This window comes from Dromiciops gliroides, chromosome 4 (assembly GCF_019393635.1).
Source record: "Dromiciops gliroides isolate mDroGli1 chromosome 4, mDroGli1.pri, whole genome shotgun sequence".
Lineage (NCBI taxonomy): Eukaryota > Metazoa > Chordata > Mammalia > Microbiotheria > Microbiotheriidae > Dromiciops > Dromiciops gliroides.
The window spans coordinates 152,754,392-152,775,693 of record NC_057864.1 but is presented as its reverse complement, the minus strand read 5'-3'; the positions used below and the strand labels follow the sequence as shown (position 1 = coordinate 152,775,693).

The window sequence follows — 21,302 nt, the reverse complement described above, 5'->3', positions numbered from 1 at the left end:
ATCTCTCTGAGCTTTGCACTGTAATGGTGACATGCCCACAAAAGGAGAACCATAGTTTTCCCACAATCCTCAAACAAGCCAAGGGACTTCACTGATGCCAAAGACTTAGGTGAAACCACTGGTGATGTCTTCATCTGGTCTTGTACCCTTCTGGCTTTGTATGTGATTATAAAGCACCAGTCCCTGCTCCCAGATGGGCTTGCTCTAAACCATTAGAGTGCCGAGTCACATTCTAGCTTCTAGGGTGTATCATTCAATGAATTCCAAGGCTGCCCATTTGAAGCTAATTTCTGAATTTTTGCCTTTCACAATGATCAGTCCAATGCTCGTGTGTCTTACCAGAGGAATTTATTGGAAGCTTTATCCAGTTCCAGGTATATTATAATGAAAGATTTGTCAATGCCCTGTGTGCTGGAATGTGAGTCACCAGATGTAACACTGAACATGTGAGTTTGGAGGGTTTGGAGAGAAGCAATTCAGGAAGCTCTGAGCCTAGTGGGGTCAAGTGAGAGTCTCACACTAGAGCTCTTTTCAATCCATGTAAGAGAGACAGAGACAGAGACAGAGAGAGAAGCAGAGACAGAGACAGAAACAGAGAGACAGTAAGTCAGAAAAAGACAGAGACAGAGACAGAAACAGAGATGGTAAGTCAGAAAAAGACAGAGATGGAGAGACAGAAACAAAGACAGCATCAGAGATAAAGGTCTGAGCCAATGGGATTGATGACAACACTGATAATTTCTATAAGGCTTTTTTTTTTTGTTTTTTTGCAGGCAATGGGGGTTAAGTGACTTTCCCAGGGTCACACAGCTAGTAAGCGTCAAGTGTCTGAGGCCAGATTTGAACTCAGGTACTCCTGAATTCAGGGCCGGTGCTTTAACCACTGTACCATCTAGCTGCCCCTCTATAATGCTTTAGGATTTAGAAGGTACTTTATGCCTTTCATGTCATTTGACCTTCACAATGACACTGTATAGTAGGTATTATTGCTATTCCTACTTTACTGATGAGGAAAGTAAGATTAACGAAGTTGCAGTAATTTACCCAGGCACTGTCATAAGTACTTAACCTTGAAGACAATGGGATGGCTCACTGGAAAGAGTAATGACATGGAGTGAGAAGACCAAAGGTCAAATTCTGCCTCTTCCACTAGTGACTTATATCACTTGACTTGACAGCCCCTCAGTCTCATCATGTGTAAAATGAGAGGGTTGTACTAGATGAACTCTAAGTCCTAAATGGATCCTAAGTGGAAGAGCCCAGAATCATAGAGCTAGGAAGTGACCAAGCAGAATTCACACTAAGGACTTCCTGACTTCAGGTCTAGAATTGTATCTATTATGGTACTTCACAGCCTCTCCTGGATTAGTTCTGCCTCTTTCTTTCAATATGCAGCATCCTCACTGGATATCTCTGGATACATGACTTCCCCTTCCAGGCTAAAGATGCTTAGAACACTGAGGGAATAAATCTTCCAGTGTTGGGCAGAGGCAGCTGCTGAGTGACAGAGGAAGAGCTCTAGGTCATGTTGGAGAGGGTAGATAGAGTCTACCTTAACTCAGGAAGTAAGGCTGGCGAGTGACTCAGTGGATACAGTGCCTGATCTAGAGTCAAGACAGACCTGAGTCCAAATGCAACCTCAGAAATTAGCTGTGTGGGGGCAGCTAGGTGGCACAGTGGATAGAGCACCAGCCCTGGAGTCAGGAGGATGTAAGTTCAAATCCGGCCTCAGACACTTAACACTTACTAGCTGTGTGACCCTGAGCAAGTCACTTAACCTGTTTGCCTCAGTTTCCTCATCTATAAATGAGGATAATGATAGTACCTACTTCCAAGAGTTGTTATAAGGCTCAAATGATATAATATTGTTAGGTGCTTAGCCCTGGCACATAGAAAGTGCTTTATTTATGTCAGCTATTATTAGTAAAAGTAGCAGAAATATGGAAATCCTGGGGTGGTAAGCCAACTATTATTTGATATTCTATTGTTTGAGTCAATTGGTTTAAATGCAGCAATTGCAGAATTCCCTATGGTTCAGTAAATGTGGAGGAGTGAATTGATCTTTCATGGAGTTGTTTTTTGCCACACTGCAGTGAGGCTTCAGGCTACAAAGCCTTTTAGGACCATAGGACTTAGAAGTCATCTAGTGCAACTCTTATTTTACACATGATGAGAGTGAGGGGCTGAGAAGTCAAGTGATATAGGGCACAAGTGCTAGAGGCAGGATTCAACCTGGTTTACTTTGTGTTGCCCCCTGGAGGTTGAACTAGGTCCAGTGGATATATATATATTAGCTTAAAGTAAGCCAAGACTTTCTATTGTAGCCCAATCATAGTTCTGACATGGTACCAATATCCATTCGTCCTCCCTGGCTCCTTGGCTTTCTCTTTCTCTTTCTCTCTCTCCCTCTCCCTCTCTCTCCTTCTCCCTCTCTCTCTCTCTCTCTCTCTCTCTCTCTCTCTCTCTCTCTCTCCCTCCCTCTCTCTCTCTCCTCCTCCTCCTCTTCCTCCTCCTCCTGCTCTTCCTCCCCCTCTCTTCTATTCTCTTTTTATCCCTATCTCACTATCCTTATCTCTTTTGCCCTCTCTCTGTCTCTATATCTGCCTGTCCCTTAGCTGCATCACTCATGACAATCCTATCTCATGGGGGTTCCCAGAGAAGGGCCTAATCAAACCTAACATGTCTATACAACTCACTATTGCGGTTCCAGGGGTAAGACTGGTATGGGGGAATACACTCTTGTATTCTCCACTATTCCTCTTGTACCTCCACCAGAGTGCTTTCCAAGTTACAAGGACACCATTGAATGAAACTTAAAACATTTACTAAGTCAGAAGTGGGAAAAAAAGAATAAGCATTTGGTAACATGTATTTAATAGAAGAAAAAATCAAGGACTTTTTTTTAGGGAGGCATTTGGGGTTAAGTGACTTGCCCAGGGTCACACAGCTAGTGTCTGAGGCCGGATTTGAACTCAGGTCCTCCTCAACCCAGGGCCGGTGCTCTATGAACTGGACCACCTAGCTGCCCCAAAGGATTAGTTTTTAAAATAGTATACCCTTAAACCTGAGTCACAGTCATGTACCAATGCACCCAAAGTGTTTGTAGAAGGGGCAAGGAAGTGGGATGGGCAGGTAGGAAGGAAAAGGAGAGGGAGCACAAACTTACAGAAATCTAGCAGTGAAACCTGAGTAGGGAATTTCATGTGGCTGGGAGGCTCATAGTTCTGGGCTCCAGGTTTTGGTGGCCTTGGTCTCTTTAGAGGACAGTCTGCTCTGTCTGTCACCTGCAAGGTGGGACCACTCTTTTGGTCTTCTCCATTGTACTTCTTCATGAAATCTCTTCTATACTTCTCTTGGGCTGTGAGCAGACAGTGAAATACTTTTAGTGAACCAGCAGCATTGTGCTTTTTTTTTCCATGACAGACAATTCCCTTAAACTTGGGGTATATAAAGCTATGCAGGAATGCTTTCTGGGCCAACAATCCATTCTCCTGTCAGAGAAGGTGGTAGAGGATGACTTAGATGTGGCTCTGAAAAACATTTCCACTCTGTCAAGCTGCAAATTTTGCTAAAGGACAAGGCAGACAAGCCCAGATAGTTCATTACCGACCAGAATGGATTTCTCTTTCCTCTAATCAACTCTCAGCTTTTTCCTCAAATCAGGTCCCAGAAGCAAGGAATACCTATCCCACCAAAACCAACTTATTCCATTCTCATATCTGCAGTGTAGGCTCTAAGTTATTTTCTCAATTCTCAGGTAAGTTGAATTTCTTTTTGTTTCAGTCCCTTCCCCACTTATTGTGGCCTCTATTCTTCTGTATGAATTTTCTCTTTAAAACTAACCTTTATTAGGTGTTTTGTTGTACGTATACCCTGCTTCAAAACAATGTGATTCCTGGTATAAAGTGATTCAAATCTTCCTAAGGATTAAAAAAGTCAAAATCAACATCTCTCAAGCATGAAACAATTATTATTCATACATTCCAAACAGTTCTTTTTTTGTTGTTTCCAGCATTAAAAAAGCAAAGTTCTCAAAGAAGCCAAATTCAGATTAGCTGTTGAGAAACAATTCACTGTAGCCATCCCTTTTTTCATAATAATAAGCATGTTATTTAAAGTTTTGAATTCCAAATTTTATCCCTCTTCCTACCTCCCTTTGGTGCCAAGCAATCACACACAATCATATAGAACATTACTATATTAGTCATTTTGTATAAGAAAATTTGAATAAAAGAAAAAATGAAAGTGAAAAATAACATGTTTTAGGCCGCGTTCAAACAATATAAGTTCTTTCTTTGGAGGTGGATAGTATGCTTCATCATTCGTCCTTTGGGATTGCCTTGGATCATTGTATTGCTGAGTATACATATGTCATTCACAACTATTCATCAAACAAGAATACTCTCACTGTGCACAACGTTCTACTTGTTCTGCTCACTTCACTATACATGAGTTCACTCAAACCTTTCTGAAATCATCCTGCTTGTCATTACTTCTAGAACAGAAATATTTCACCACCATCATATACCTCAGCTTGTTGCTAAACAATGGCTACATTCCCAATTGATTGGCATCCCCTTGATTTCCAATTCTTAGCCACCACAAAAAGAGATACTATAAATATTTTGTACAAGTATGTCCTTTCTCTTTTGGGGCTGGTCTTTGTGATATAAACCTAGGAGTGATATTGATGGATCAAAGGATATGTACAGTTCTGTAGACTTTAGGGCATAGTTCCAATTTCAAGAATGAGTCTTTAAGCATGCAGTTGAAAGACTTTAATGCCACCTGTACTTCACTTTGGAAGACGAGAAGAGCTTACTGGAAATGTAAGGTACCCATAACAAATCTCTGAGACACACTAACACTGGGGCACAGATTATCGTCACACTAGATAAAAACTATAAATTCTGACTTGGCAATGAAGCATTCTCGACATTTGCAAATTTCCTACTGCACTGAGTCTAGGTGTAGCCAAACACTGAGTATGAAGATGAGGTAGACATGTACAGCTGGGAGGTGCAGCGGGCCAGAGACCATCCTGGTCCTTGGCGCTGAGCCGTGAGCCCCGAACACCTACCCCTCAGACAAACACCCTGGCCCTAGGCAGAGGTTCCAGGAGAAGCGTCCCAAGCCAGCAAACCGAAAAGGGGGAAACCACCTCGCCCACAGACAGATCCCTCCCCACGGCAACGCACATACAAACATCTCGCCCATAGACAGCCCCCCGCAAGCCCCCCCACCCAAAAGTCACACACTCACACACACATACACCTGTTGGACCGCACAGGAGCCCCTGACTCCCCGCACCCTGGCAGCCGCCGCTCGCCCGCGGCCACAGCCCAAACCCAGCCCCTCCTGCGTCTTCCTAGCTGCCCTTCCCCTGCTGCCCGCCGCACACCACACCCCGACCCGGACAGACCCCGGCGCCAACGGGCTGCCTGCTCCCCGGAGCCTCCTGCCTGCTCGGCCTTCCTTCAGGGGCCAGCTCGCCCCCGAGCACCTTCTTCTCCAGGAAGCCTGTCCCCATGCCTCTGCAGCCCAGGCCCTCCCCTCTCTTGAGCGCGCCCGCGTGCCTACACACAGCCTGTCGCCTGCCCCTTCGCTTGGGGGCTCCGGCTGCCCAGGGTCCGTCCTGGCCCTTGGCCCTGAGCCCCGAGCCCTGAGTCCAGCGCCCTAGCCCGAGCGTCCCGGAGAAGCTTCGCCTGCCAGCGCGCCCAAAAGGGGGAAATCACCTCGCCCACAGACCGCAGCCCCCCGCCACTCGCCCCCCCCCGAGACACATACACACACACACACACACACACACACACGCACACACGCACACGCACACGCCCGGCAAAGAACACCCAAGGAGGAAGCAAGGAAGCAAGGAATTCGGGAACGAAGGGCTGCAGTGAGGGAGTGCGAGGCTGGGAGGCTGAGCACCTGCATCCAGAAAAGCTGTGCATTGCGCGCCCGGCCCAGAGTGGCGCGTCTTGCCGTGCGTCTTTTGGACGAGTTTGGGCTGTCTGAGTGCGTGTGCGTGTGCGTGTGCGTGTGCGTGTGCGTGTGCGTGTGCGTGTCGTTCTGTCCTGGAGACGAAGGGCGGCCTGGCCGCAGTGAGAGTGGGCCGTGGCGCGGGGGCTGTGACTGCGGGTTGCGTGTCCCTGGGGGCGAGGGCGGGCGCGAGTGGAGGTCCAGGAAAAGGGGGGTATAAAAAGCCTACAGCACCCGGTATTCCCAGGCGGTCTCCCATCCAAGTACTAACCAGGCCCGACCCTGCTTAGCTTCCGAGATCAGACGAGATCGGGCGCGTTCAGGGTGGTATGGCCGTAGACGACAGGAGCTTCTCCGGGACGCCCCAAGAGCTCGCGCCGCCGCCTGCGCCTCGGCCGGGGCTCGGCTGCCAACAGCCCGCCAGGAGCCCACGGGGCTGCTGCTCCTTCGGCCGGCCTGGCCGCAGGCGGCTGGCCCCGGCTGCGCCGGGACACTCTCGCCACCCTACACGCACACGCGCACGCCCTCCTCGCCACCCCCGCTCCGCCTTCTTCCCAGAGCCGCCGCCAAGGCCAGGCGGGCCCCACTCCGGTCCGCTGCGGGCCCCGGGCCCCGGGCCACGCCCCCCTCCCTGACTCCTGACTCCCACCAACCCTGTTGGCCCGCTCAGGCGCCCCGCCCCTGGACTCCCCGCACCCTGGCAGCCGCCGCTCGCCCGCGGCCACAGCCCAAACCCAGCCCCTCCTGCGTCTTCCTAGCTGCCCTTCCCCTGCTGCCCGCCGCACACCACACCCCGACCCGGACAGACCCCGGCGCCAACGGGCTGCCTGCTCCCCGGAGCCTCCTGCCTGCTCGGCCTTCCTTCAGGGGCCAGCTCGCCCCCGAGCACCTTCTTCTCCAGGAAGCCTGTCCCCATGCCTCTGCAGCCCAGGCCCTCCCCTCTCTTGAGCGCGCCCGCGTGCCTACACACAGCCTGTCGCCTGCCCCTTCGCTTGGGGGCTCCGGCTGCCCAGGGTCCGTCCTGGCCCTTGGCCCTGAGCCCCGAGCCCTGAGTCCAGCGCCCTAGCCCGAGCGTCCCGGAGAAGCTTCGCCTGCCAGCGCGCCCAAAAGGGGGAAATCACCTCGCCCACAGACCGCAGCCCCCCGCCACTCGCCCCCCCCCCGAGACACATACACACACACACACACACACACACACACGCACACACGCACACGCACACGCCCGGCAAAGAACACCCAAGGAGGAAGCAAGGAAGCAAGGAATTCGGGAACGAAGGGCTGCAGTGAGGGAGTGCGAGGCTGGGAGGCTGAGCACCTGCATCCAGAAAAGCTGTGCATTGCGCGCCCGGCCCAGAGTGGCGCGTCTTGCCGTGCGTCTTTTGGACGAGTTTGGGCTGTCTGAGTGCGTGTGCGTGTGCGTGTGCGTGTGCGTGTCGTTCTGTCCTGGAGACGAAGGGCGGCCTGGCCGCAGTGAGAGTGGGCCGTGGCGCGGGGGCTGTGACTGCGGGTTGCGTGTCCCTGGGGGCGAGGGCGGGCGCGAGTGGAGGTCCAGGAAAAGGGGGGTATAAAAAGCCTACAGCACCCGGTATTCCCAGGCGGTCTCCCATCCAAGTACTAACCAGGCCCGACCCTGCTTAGCTTCCGAGATCAGACGAGATCGGGCGCGTTCAGGGTGGTATGGCCGTCTTTTGGACGAGTTTGGGCTGTCTGAGTGCGTGTGCGTGTGCGTGTGCGTGTGCGTGTGCGTGTGCGTGTGTGTGTCATTCTGTCCTGCAGAGGAAGGGCGGCCTGGCCACAGTGAGAGTCGGCCGTGGCGCGGGCGCTGTGATTGCGGGTTGCGTGTCCCTGTGGGCGAGGGCGAGCGCGAGTGGAGGTCCAGGACATTGCGCGCCTGGCCCAGAGTGGCTCGTCCAGCTCTGTGTCTTTTGGGGTCTGAGTGTGTGTGCGTGTCGTTTTGGCCGGTAACTTCAGACGATTTCATTTGTAGAGGAGAATTAATTCCAGGCACTTGAAAGAGCTTGACAAGGTACAGACTTCTAAACTGCATTGTTCTCTTCCCTGCCCAATATATCAAGATCAAACTGGATCTGAAAACTTAGGTACAGGATATAAGACCACATGAGAGGATCACAGTTTTCTACTGCTTTTAAAAGCTAGACAGATGGTTTTACGGTTTATAGTGAAGGACATTAAGAAATAACTGCGGTTTATATAATAGGGGTGAAATAGGCTGAAAATCACTTTGCTATTTGAATGGAGGATGGATTGTTTTGGGGAAATATTTGGAGACAGGAAGGCTAAGCAGAGGGCTGTCGCCATAGTCCAGCTTATGAGCCTGCATCAAGGTTGTGGCAATATCAAAGGATAGTAGAGGGAAATGTAGGGGAGATGTCATGGGGATAGCCTCCACAGAACTTGGTAACATATTTGATATGGTGGTTTTGAGTACTGGAATTAAAACTAAGTTGTCTGATCGACTGGGTAGATATTAATACCCTTAACTTAATATATAAAGTAAGAGGATGTAGGAGGAAAAGAATGATTTCTATCTGGGACATATTGAATTTGTCTCATCAGAATTCTGTTCCAGATGGCCAGTTGGCAGTTGCATATGCACCACTGGAGGTGGAGACAGTTTAGTTAGGGCTGGATAAATAGACCTGACATTCATCAGCATAGATATGGTACTCGAATGCATGGGAGTTCATGAGATCATCAAATATAATATTATTGAAGGAGAAGGCACTGGACAGAGCATTGGGGAATACCCAGTTAGAGAACATAACCTGGAAGAAGCTGCACAGCAGAAAATTGAGAAGTATCAGTGAATCAGGCAGAAGCAGAACCAGGAGGGCACAGTATTATGAAAAAACAAAAAGAGAAAAGGAGGACTTAGGGTGTCAAAGGGGATTTATGGGAGGGTAATTGATGATATTAAAGGTGAGCTATGGGAGGTATGGTTGGTGAATAAGTTAAATAGGTGGATTAGTTGATGATAAAGAATTGCCTAGCTGCAGTAGACAGCCCAGTTGAAATTTCTTCAGCTTCTTTCAGCAGTTCGGTGGGAGAAATCCAAAGTTGGGGGTTGGCAGGTTGATATCAGTGATAGGATATCAGTTGATATCAGAGAGAGGATGACAGAGTTGAACTAATTCACCAATGGAGAAGGGAGTACCACTGCAGGAGTAACGGCCCTAGGCAAGGACCATTGTCCTTTTGTCTGGAGAACAGCAGTCATGGCAAGGATGAACATCTGGGAAGTTGAAAGGCAGAAGGAAAGGTGTAAAGCCAAATGATGACCAAAGGAATTTCTAAGTTCTTGGAAACAAATTTTGGCCAAGATCAAGGCAATGTCTATTATTATGTGTAGTTTTGGTAGGATGAAATAGGTCACAGGCAATAAGTAGTTAATTTTGGAAGGGAAGTTATGGTGTATGAAATAGTATCAATATATTTTTCAAAATCCTGTATTATGAAGGAAGTATTTGGGGAGGAAAGACTGAACTAAACATAGATTTAAGGAAGGAAGGTGCTCTAGAGGTCAGTAGCTACCAGAATCTTGACTGAATGACATATATTTAATTATTTTTTTTTTAAAGAGAGGTTACTATGGGGACAGCTATGTGGTGCAGTGGATAAAACACTGGTCCTGGATTCAGGAGGACCCGAGTTCAAATCTGGCCTCAGACACCTGACACTAGCTGAAGGACCCTGGGCAAGTCACTTAAGCCTCATTGCCGGACAAAAAAAGAGAGGTTACTTGTTGAAGATGGACACCTTGGCTTAAATAGCATAATGGATCAGTGTCTCCAGTCCTATAGTAGTGAGGAAAGTAATGCTAGAGCAGGTGAACAGATTTCTCACCCATTGAGAAAATTTAAAAAAAAAATTTCTTTTTGTTAGTGAGCTCCCACTCCACCCCTTTCTTACAACCAGTAGCTATGTCTTTAGAATATTAGCTCTCACAACTTTTTTTCTGTTAAAGATTCAAGGCATAGTATACTTTCATTTTATGTTCTGAGTTATAAATCTTGTCAGCTCTTGTGGGCAATTTATATATAATGTGGCTTTAGATCACTTATTTGGTAATAACAATTTGCCATTTACATTTATTTACAAAGAAGGCATTACAATTGGAATAGATGATCAACCCCTTTCCATATCTTTCTTTTATTATTTAACCATTTTATTTTCTAAGTTACACATTAATGAAGAAATCTACAGAAACGGAATACCCTATGTAAGAAGCTGAGAGTTGGTAGTGAAGTAGTAGTTGTGCTGTTTTTCCAAATATGTATTGAAATAATATTTTATTCAAAAACAGAGAAGATGGTACAAATGCAGTTTTTAGCATCAGAGTTCAAAGCCCACACTCATTACTTCAGTTGAACACCTTTTTCTCCTTTATTAGATACTTCCAAAGAAGCTGTGTCAGAGGGATGAAAGGTAATGTGTTTTCTTTCGAATTCCTGCTTTGTTTTTAAATAGTCATTCTGCAACATTCTTCCTCATCCAACTGCAGGGAAAGGTTAAAGTCTTGCGGTCACTGGTTTTCCTATGGGTGTTTTGGCACCTAAGGAAAGGGTGAGAAGAAAGGACTCATTACATAATAATGAAATAAAGTTTTCATGTCGCTGTTAAATCATATATTACACTATTTAAGAATTACTCCTCCAATCAAGGAGGATACATCATTCATCAACACACCAAGCTGATTTTAAATTCTGTGCCAGAAGACCTTATGTTCTGGTAGGTCCTAGCAAACTAGAAATCTATTCGGTGTTTGTTGATAATGAACTATACATCTAAGTACCAAAAACTCATAACTAGACTGACCCCACATGGATGAAATTTTCAGCCAATTTTGAAGGTTCTCCCACTAAGTGTCAGGAAAGGGAAATTCAATCCCGGTCTTCCTGAGTACAAAGACCAGGACTCTATTCATTGCCTCCTAGTATAAATACCATTAAGTACATTATAAAAGGCTACTGGTTCTCCCTGCATCTCTGTATTTCCAGGCTGTAAGTGCAGTGTCCACTCCTAGGCCTGATCCCACCACTTATCAGGACAGAAACTTTGACATAGGTGGTTTGGCCCTTCCTAAGCAACTTGGTGGCACCTTGATCCTGGGGGCTCCTCATAATGGTGATGGACTTAGTGAGGACACGTGATCAGTTTAGTCTTTCTCTAGCTCTTAACTCCTGAACTCAAGTGATCTTTCTTTCTTTTTTTTTTTTTAAGTGAGGCAATTGGGGTTAAGTGACTTGCCCAGGGTCACACAGCTAGTAAGTGTTATGTGTCTGAAGCAGGATTTGAACTCAGGTACTCCTGACTTCAGGGCCGGTGCTCTGTCCACTGCGCCACCTAGCTGCCCCAAGTGATCTTTCTTCATGAGCCTCTTCAATAATCCCCAGGGGTTACAGGCATGTGCCACCAAAGCTAACTATTACTTTTTCTAAGTAGAACTTACCAAGCATTTCTTCTAACTTTATGGTGGCTTCATCATTCACCTTATAAGTATACTCATCAGTTCTAAGAAGAAAAGTTAATAATGTTATTTTATCAAAAAAAGCAAATAGTAATTATTATAGCTATATATATCATAGCTATTATTCTATATATTATAGCTATAATTATTATACTGGTATATAATGGCAACAATTTTAAATGGTTTCACTGGGGAAACTTTAAGAATAAATGATACTGACATTATTCAAGTGGTGTCATTTCATGGGAACCCTCCCAAAGTCCACCTCAGTTTTCAATTCTCGCCTTCAGCTTTGTTCCTCTCACTATAGCTAAGAGGGACAAGGGACCTACTAAAAGGCATATTCCCTTAATAAGGTTAATACATTAAGCATTAGCTATCATTTATTTATACCTTGGAGTGAATGAATTTGCCAAATCTTACCCAGAAAGCAGGTTACAAAGGGGGGGTGGGGAATGAAGAAAACAAACAAGAGGTTGCTAAGCCCTAGTAAGATTTACTTTAGAAAATCCACAAGAGAAACCAATGACCTAATGATATGCATTTTGGTTACAATGTTGCCCAAGATATGCCCTAGTCCAGTTCTCAGAAATCTTGGGTTGTCATGTGGAACTAACTGAGCAAAGATTAGGTGGCTGAATTATTCACAAAATATGTGATGATTAGTCTGTACACAGTTCTCTTCTGATACAAAGTTGACAGGTCAGATTTGCTTTTTATTTTTCAAACATTCACTTCTCTTGGCAGGACTAATTAAGGAAGAGTCTGTGTCCACAGTACAAAACGGTTGCATATTTGGCTAGTTAGCCTCTACCAAACACAGCAGAGTCTTCTTCAAATGTGAATAAATACAAATACAAAATATCATTTGCCTATCTTATCTAAATCACATAAACATGTTACACTACACAATGAACATATATCTAGGTGCTACTAACTAGTTTTCATATAAAAGTCACATCAGTTACTATGTTGCGAAGAGAACTACCAACAACATCACGCCACTTACGTCTTGTTTTTCGATACAGCTCCCAGTCGAACAAGAGCTGCTAATGCATTTTTGTGCATATCAGAAGAAAGCAGCTCATAACACTGACAGTCTCCTAAAAAGAGGGCAAGTGAAAATCAATGGACTTTTTGGTCACCCATTAAAAAAGAAGTTACCCAGCCCTGTGAATGTGACACTGACCTGATTCAAGAAGATAGTAAGTATAGTTTCTGAGTCCAGTTAAGTACTGCTTCTCAGTGAAGCACTCATTTTCTTCTTTCAGAAGATATTGGCAAATTATCTGAATTTTAAAGTGGGGGAAAAGAGAAAGAATAAATATTTTAAAACACCATCCATGACTATGTATTATAGAATTTGGTGGTATAGTGGCAGAATAAGTATATAATCACTCTCTTCCTTCAGTCAAGAGTCAGAGGTACTGACAAGAGAGTCTGCTACCCAAAGATCAATCATAGGAGCAATGAAACCTGTCCCATTTGGCCCCAGAGGGTCAAGAGCTAGGAGCAACAGGTGCAGAGGCTGCAGCTTTCAGCTCATTGAAGGGAAAACTTCCTAACCATTGAAGTTATCCAAAAATAGAGTGGCCTGCCTCTGGAGATACAGGGTTCTTTCTCATTAGAAGGCTAAAGTGAATGGATCCGCTTGGATGTAGAAGTGAGATCTCTGGTTAAGAGAAGCTTCAATGAAGCAAAATCTCAACAAGGCACCAAAACAAGTTGGAAGGATACCAACAGGTTTTTAAAATTCCCATCGGTAACTCAAACTTTTTCTCTTGTATGGCTAATCTTCAGTGTGCGCTTCTTGGGAAGGTTTTAAAAATACAGTCATTTTGGAACCTGTACAAGAGGCAGCTCAATGAGGCATTTATGGCATTTATGTACAGAGGTTCTAACTCTATTTGAAACATCCCTAGTCAATTACTGCTGGACCAAAAATGCTAATGAATGGACAGTCTCTTATCGAAGTATATCATCTGATAGAAGACAGGTCAAATTTTGAGGAAAAAAATATCTTTAGAGTCTTGGGTGGGATGGGGGAAAGAAGAAAATTTATCAACAATTACATACCTGATAACCTTCCACAAAGGGCTTAAAGAGTAATGCTAAAAATGATACCACAGTATCTCCTTTGTCTGTAACTAAAATGTCTTGTGGAGTCACTTGAATGCTTTCACTTTTAGTAAGCAGGTAACAGCTGTCTTCAAAGTCCTGAAAAGAAGCAAAAGGAAATAGAAAATCATACTTTCCAAGTGGGAGCTAAGTGGACTACTACCCTCAACAAGTGCAGCCAGTCCTCCTTCTCCTAGGAAAAATACCAACATGGCAGTTAATTGCACAACTGTTCAAATGATGGTTGGAAAGGTAGTTGGCAGACCTGCTGGCATTCTGGTAGATAACCCCCCCCCCCAGAAATGCATGTTTGGGTTTCAAAACAAACCAAAATTTAAAAGTTTCACTACTTTGAAAATTGCTATAGTTTTCTGTGGACCAAATTTACCTGCCACTTATATAGAGGAATCTACCACATTACTAACAAACCTACGTTTGCCCTTAGTTTAGCACAGCCGGACCCTGTAATCTTAGAAAGGACTTTTGATCTTTAGCATACCCTGATCTAGACTTGTTTCAAGTTCATCTTAATTTGTCTTCTAGACTTGTGGTCTCCTAACTCTTTTTAACTTCCTTTTTTTTTTTTTTGTGGGGCAATAAGGGTTAAGTGACTTGCCCAGGGTCACACAGCTATTAAGTGTTAAGTGTCTGAGATCAAATTTGAACTCAGGTCCTCCTAAATCCAGGGTGGGTGCTTTATCCACTGCACCACCTAGCTGCCCCTCTCCTAACTCTTTTGATAATGTGCTCCTATTACTAAAAAGCATGCCCTCCTGATATGTATATATTTCAATATTTAGAAATTGCATACATGTCCTACTGTACTAATAATTATGCACATTCTAAAACATACATAAATACAAATTAATAGAGGATGAGGCAAAGGTGAAATTATTATTTGATCCTAGAATGAAGGAGTGACATGGTCACTTTCGGAAAATCATTTTAGCAACTGTGTGGAATATGGATTGGAGAGGAAACACTTGGAGCAGGAAAACCAATTAGGAGGCTATTTCAATAGTCTAGGCAAGAAATGATAATGATCTGATCCAGTGTATTTGCTGTGAATAGAAAAAAGGGAACAGAAACAAGAAATCATGGAGCTCAATAGGGCAAGATATGTCAGCTGACTGGACATGTGAAGTGAGGAAGAATGTGGATTTGAGGATGATAGCAAAGTTGTGAATTTGAATGATTATAAGAATGATGGTACCCTCAGGCAGTTCAGAAGACTGGGTAGATTATGGGAGAAAAATGAGATCTGTGATGCATACTGAAACCCACCCATATCTAGTTATCCTATGCAACTCACTGTTCCATGGAAAATAGAAGGGTGGGGATGGTGGGGAGTCACTGTCCTAGAACACAAAGGAGTGCCTATTGTACCCAAAAGTTGATCTGGGAAGCACGGTATGTATGTGCTATGGTGAGGAACATAGCTACTCCTGGGATCTGGATTATGTCAACATGATGGGGTCAACATTTGCACAACTTAGCTAGCAGTAGTAAGACATAGTATAGTGGGGAAATGTGGTAATAGGAGTTAAGTAGAGGTCACGGCATGACCCCAAGGACTAAGGTTATCTAATCAGAAAATGGGTCACATCCTTGCATCACACCCACCCCACAACAATACCCAATCACAAGTTTGGCTCCATCATAACTATATCATCTTCAGTCATTATGTCTTTACAGTGCCCCATTATATAAGAAATCAAGGAAGGCTTCCAGCACATAGGGTGGACCTCCTGTGATGGACATACAGGAAGACATGAACAAGAATCCATTCAGGTAGGAATAGATGGCATTTGATTTTCATCGCTGGAGGAAACTTCAAACCTGACATGATCAGAGAAGCCATCTGAGTACCTGAGTACTACTCATATAATTCGCCTCTCCCTCCACCCCACCATGATTTTCCAATGAATCTATATTCACTTTTGGCTAACACATTTCTCTACTTTGCAAGGAGATGGTCTCTAGGCTTTTTTTTTTTTTTTTGGCTTTCTGACTGGTGATTTATACTGTTTGAACTTCCACAAGAAATCGTAATGGCCCATACCTATGTTCCTTTATCCACTATGCCTTCACAAAAGAGCCTATTTTCTCCAAAAGACTTAGGAACTCTAATCAAAACAATGACCAACCACAAATCCAAAGGACTGGTGATAAAAGATGCTATCCACCTCCAAACAAAGAGGCGATGGACTCAAAATGCAGACACATTTTGTCTTTTCTTCTTTCTCAGGCATGGCTAATTCAGAAACTTGTTTTTATTAGCTTTACAGATTTGTTTTGTTTTTCTTGCCTTCTCATTGGACAGGAGAGCGGGAGAGGGAAGGGAATAAATTAGGAAGTGAAAATAAAATTGAATTAGAAAACAAAAGTTTGTTTAAATATGGGTGAAATGAGAATTGTTTTAATCACATGCCATAATTTAATCACATAAATTTAATCACATCACATAATTCAGTGTTGCTTCTGATCAATACCCTAACACGTCAATGGTCTGACATATAGACAGCTGATTAAGAAATGATTCCCACAAGACATTTATTTCTGATAGACCTGTAAACTGAATCAATCATTCTGGAAAGCAATTTGGAATTGTGCTTTAAAAAATGGACTAAAATGTCCATACCCTCTGACACAGAGTTCCAAATGTTAGGCATATAGCCCAGGGAAGTAAAACAAACAGAAAGATCCCCATGTACACCAAAATATTCATGATAGCATTTCTCATTATAAAAAAAGAACTGGAAACAAAGAAGATGCCTATTAATTGAGGAATGGTCAAATTGTAGTATATTAATGTAACTTAATAATAATGTATTTTGTAGGAAGCAATGTATACAAAGAAACAGAAGGCTTTTATGAACTGATGCTGAATGAAGTAAGCAAAACCAGGAAAACAATTTTTTGATAACTACAACAGTCTAAACTGAAAGTACAAGCAACAGAAACTGAACATTGAGTCCATTAAATGCATCAAATGAGTAGTCCATTTAAATGCTTTACAATAAATGAGTACGCTTGGCTACAGAAAGAAAATGCTCCTCCTTTTTTTGCAAAGAGGGAAGATTATGGATGTCAAATATTGCATATACTTTCATATTTGATTAATGTGTTGGTTAACTGTATTGAACTGCTTTCCCTACACTACCCCTCTTTTTTTCTTTATTACAATATAGGGTCTGAGGGAAATTAAGGTGATGTAAAAACAAAAGATACTATATTTTTAAAAAAATTACCTCAAATAACCTAACTAGTTATTTCCTATCTGCTAAGATTCCATTTTAGCATTTCGATTTAATTTCTTGGGATATTATTTAATGCTCACCATGTCGAGTCATTCTTTACATTCTTCTTCTTTTTTTTTTTTTTTGCAGGGCAATGTGGGTTAAGTGACTTGCCCAGGGTCACACAGCTAGTAAATGTCAAGTGTCTGAGGCTGACTTTGAACTCAGGTCCCCCTGAATCCAGGGCCACTGCTTTATCCACTGTACCACCTAGCTGCCCCCTCTTTACATTCTTCTTAAAGAAAATATTCATGTTATTAAATTATGAGGTTTCTATGTAAGTCTCCAAACTTTTGGTCCCTTTCATATCTTCTCTTTTCTCTCTCTCTCTCTTTTTGATGGGGAAATGAGGGTTAAGTGACTTGCCCAGGGTCACACAGCTAGTAACTGTCAAGTGTCTAAGGCCAGATTTGAACCCAGGTCCTCCTGAATCCAGGGCCAGTACTTTATCCACTGTGTCACCTAGCTGCCTCCCCTTTCATATGTTGATCTTCAGCTATATTTCCAACACTTTCTCCCCACCCTTTCACTTTAAACCTCCATACCCACCTTAATAACAGAGGCTATAAAAGTACTGAATTTGGAGCATCTTATGGTCTTCATAGAATTTCTCTACCTCCTCATTCTTTGCAGTAAGTTTTGGCACATAAGCGTCTTATGAGCACTGCAATTTAAGATGACTAATTGTCCCCCCAAAAAGAACGTGTCTTTTTTTCCTTTGGAAAAACTATAAAAACAATTTTCCCGATTTTAAAATTGGCTTTACTGTGAAAACCTGTGAGCTATCTTTCCATTTGGCTGAAATTTCTTCATCTTCTGGCTTTATTTGTAGTTAAAATGTCAAAAATGATATTATTCAATTATTCCAATAGTATTTTTACTAAGTCACTGAACAATGTCCTTATATTTATATTAAATGTCTAAAAATGATCTAGCATCTTTTGCCCTACTTTCTGCTACTACCATCATCACTTCAGAAGTACATGGGATTTGCACAGGGCAAAGGACCATTTTGTATGGCCACCTCTTAGCCACAAATAGATTTATGGCATTTTTGGAAGCAGTTACCTATTCAAAACCAGAGCTCAGAACTCCTATTCCAATCAATGTATCTTTATACCAGATCAGATCAAACGGCATATTATTCTAAAGCAAATGACATTTAATTGAGCAGAATGAGAGGTGAACAGTGATATCTGAAGAAGGTAGCAAGTGTGTTTGGCCCCTATGCCTGCATGGTGGCCCTCTCAATGACGAGGGAGACAGCCTCAATACAGCAGGATAAGGACATAGTCCATTTAAATGCATAATGGCATATTAGAAAATATTAACCACAAGTATTCTCCATTTCGTCATTCTACTCTCTATATACCAGTCTATATACCAGTTAGCTACATTTTTCTTAGGGACTGGAGTTTCAAGACTCAGTCTTTCCAGGTGTCTCTGAATCATCCCAATTTAGGCCATGAAGTACACATCTGCACTCTTAGTATTGTCTAGACTGCATCACTCCACTATTATAGTTTTACTATTTATTTTTTTTCTGTAACTCATTTAACTTTTCCTTGAACAATTTAAATGTTATGCCATTTGGTAAAGGGAGAACTCTTGAGGATTTAACATCCTCTCAACTGGAAATCACAGCCACATTTCCCCATGCAACAATCTAGTTGATGTTCATAATGATTATGAAACTGCAAGATTCTCAAGTGCAATTCAAAAATTAAATTATGTCAAGTATAGTTTTAGTGATTATTTTCTAGTATTGTGATTATATGAAAACTTTAAAAGTATGTGAAAATTGTTAAGTCATATATGGTTTATGTTAAAGAGGCAAATGGTATAAAGAAAAAGCAGTTGTCTAGGAGTCATGAGACTTGGACAACTTACCTGTTTTGCATACCTCATAGTGTTGTAGTAAAGATGAAATGAGATATGAATGTGAAAAAATTTAACAAACTATAATCAAGTGAAACAGATATTTATAATGTATACTTCCATAGAAGGAAGAAAATAGTTTACTATGTATATGATTTTTCTGCATTTGGCAAAACATCTTTGTTAATTTTAAACAAATATAATGGAAACCACTGTGTTTTAAAGGAAGAAAAGGGCTTCTTTATCCAAAAACAGCCATAATTCTTTTATAGCAAATGGTTCTACATTTGTAAAACATGTTACTAGGGTGGAAAGTTACATTGTTACAGTATTTGAATCATAGTAGAGGGTAGGCAGTTAAAAAGCAAAACACTTAAACATTATTGATTTTACCAGAAAGAGGAAGTGCATCTTACCCAACAACTTTCTGGAAGCAAAAAGCTATGAGAAAACTTGCATTGATATTCTGTTCTTACAAAAAGTATACTAAACTTAGAAATGTATTAATGGTCTACTCTTTATAATTCAACTAAGAAATAGGGGGAGGCTAGGTGGCGCAGTGGATAAAGCACCGGCCCTGGATTCAGGAGTACCTGAGTTCAAGTCCAGGCCTCAGACACTTGACACTTACTAGCTGTGTGACCCTGGGCAAGTCACTTAACCCCCACTGCCCCCCCCAAATTAAGAAATAAATATTTAGCTAAAGTCATTTCAGTTTGAGCTTTAGCAAAGTATATAAAAGATAAGAACAAAAGCTAAGGAAAGGAAAAATGGAATAAGTGTGATAAATAACCTTAAATTAAAAAACCCACCTTTTATTAAATTAAGATCATTGCCTTTCCCTCACTGAAGGGATGAGAGTTATAACCCACCTAAGTCAGCACCCTCTGTCTGAATGGACTAGGATATATTGATAACAGAACAGAATTTCCCTTCAGTCCTTGAAGAGAGGGGTCAAGGAAGGAACTGAAGTAGTTTCAGAAGAAGATAAAATTATAATTGTTCTATTACATCACAGGTTCATAAACTGAGGTCCACCATCTTCTTGGGGGAAAATTACATATTTATTTCAGTATAACCAGCTTCCTTTGTAATCCTATATATTTCATTTTGTGCATTTAAAAACATTATTCTGGAATGAAGTCCATAGGCTTCACAGACTGCCAAAGGGGTCCATGACAGGAAAATAGTTAAGAAACCCAGTATTATGGTATTTGGAGTACTGGAAAGGGTACTAGCCTTGATGGAGTAAAATGTTAACCAAAAACTGTATTTTAACCAATTGTGAACTTTTCCTTGTTCACAATTCCTATAAATGTTACCTCAAATTATCTTGGGGTAGAAATATCTGAGAGCATGGAAGGGGGGGCGGGCGGGGGATGAACACAATATCAATTGGAACATGTGTCCAAGTTAGAAATGCTTGGATTTAGAATAACAATAAACTACATAGAGCTTAGCCTCTTTTAGAACCCTGCCACACTAGGTAATTAATGTCATTAGAACTCAAGCTACACATATGCTTTTGTGTTTATAAAGGCTTTACCTTCAGTGAATTTCCTGGAAAGAAGATGAATTCATCTGAAAACACATCACGCAGGAAGTCAAAGCAGCTGTAGATGTCCTCTGGAAATAAGTTTATTACCAAAGTTTACAATACTCCTTTTTCAAGACAGCCAACACAATCTTTAGAAAATACTAGTCAATCTATGAAATAAAGTGCAACATTTCAAAGCTGACATTGGCCTAGGTCTTAGTCATATACCCCAGAAATGAGAATTCCGTTCTATTCAAAGGAGTTGAAATCAGCCATGTAGTAAAATTTACATAAGCCTCAATTATTACCAAATTCCCTCAGTACAGCCCAGTTTTTTAATGATTACAGCTGATGACAGCCAGATTTCTATTTAGATTGAACTTGGAATCAACAAAATTTCAGGTTGCTCACCAAAGTCCCTTAGAAGTCTCTCATGTTTCCTTTCTAGTTATCCCACACCAATGATTTCCTGATGGAGAAAGAAGGGAACTTTGGATCTCCAGCCACTTGATGCTCTCATCTTTCCTGTGTTTTGTCCTTTTCAGTACATTACACACTGATATACAATTTTGTCACCAAACATGACTATTAGGTATATCTTATCTTTTCGCCTAGTCTGTAAGCACCTTACTGGAAAGGACTTTTGTAGCCCAAAAGACCTAAAGGACTCAGATAGTGAATAAATATGTTGATTGAATGATTAATTCTCCATCTCTTATGTATTTTTCAGGTGGAAGTCATCTCCCCTCAACTGATGTGTTTCCCTTACTTGTAAGATGAAGGGATTGAACCAGATGGTCCCAAAGAGCCCTTGCAACTTCAAATTTGGAAGTGGAAGGAATTAGGTGGTTATGTACCTGAGCAAGAAGTTTTAAGGTGCTATGGGTACCACAGGTTTTCTAGTTCATGTAATTAAATATATGGCATTAAAGAAGATAGGAAATCAAGAAGGCTGCAAACACTACATATTATGGACAAACCTTTTCCACACACAAATATATTC

The 21,302-nt window shown here is 42.5% G+C and overlaps 1 protein-coding gene, 1 long non-coding RNA gene and 2 other non-coding genes across 4 annotated transcripts in view; 1 reads left to right on the top strand and 3 right to left on the bottom strand.

Annotated features, from left to right (window-relative positions):
• Nucleotides 1–6,201: 6,201 nt before the first annotated feature.
• Nucleotides 6,202–6,320, bottom strand: LOC122726829. Its single transcript, XR_006352823.1, has one exon. It is a non-coding gene; the product is annotated as a 5S ribosomal RNA (ribosomal RNA).
• A 1,229-nt stretch (nucleotides 6,321–7,549) lies between these two features.
• Nucleotides 7,550–7,668, bottom strand: LOC122726933. Its single transcript, XR_006352924.1, has one exon. It is a non-coding gene; the product is annotated as a 5S ribosomal RNA (ribosomal RNA).
• Nucleotides 7,669–7,743: 75 nt separating this feature from the next.
• LOC122754034 lies at nucleotides 7,744–21,299 on the top strand. Its single transcript, XR_006356323.1, has 3 exons — nucleotides 7,744–8,005; nucleotides 15,281–15,376; nucleotides 21,030–21,299. It is a non-coding gene; the product is annotated as an uncharacterized LOC122754034 (long non-coding RNA).
• Nucleotides 10,360–21,302, bottom strand: part of GNPAT (glyceronephosphate O-acyltransferase) — a 43,724-nt gene continuing 32,781 nt past the window's right edge. Inside the window, exons 11-16 of the mRNA XM_044001994.1 lie at nucleotides 20,309–20,388; nucleotides 13,544–13,684; nucleotides 12,657–12,756; nucleotides 12,477–12,570; nucleotides 11,450–11,511; nucleotides 10,360–10,552 (exon numbers count right to left, since the gene is read on the bottom strand). Coding sequence (XP_043857929.1) covers nucleotides 10,509–10,552; nucleotides 11,450–11,511; nucleotides 12,477–12,570; nucleotides 12,657–12,756; nucleotides 13,544–13,684; nucleotides 20,309–20,388 — 521 coding nt within the window. The 3' untranslated portion in view covers nucleotides 10,360–10,508. The remainder of the gene's footprint in view (nucleotides 10,553–11,449; nucleotides 11,512–12,476; nucleotides 12,571–12,656; nucleotides 12,757–13,543; nucleotides 13,685–20,308; nucleotides 20,389–21,302) is intronic.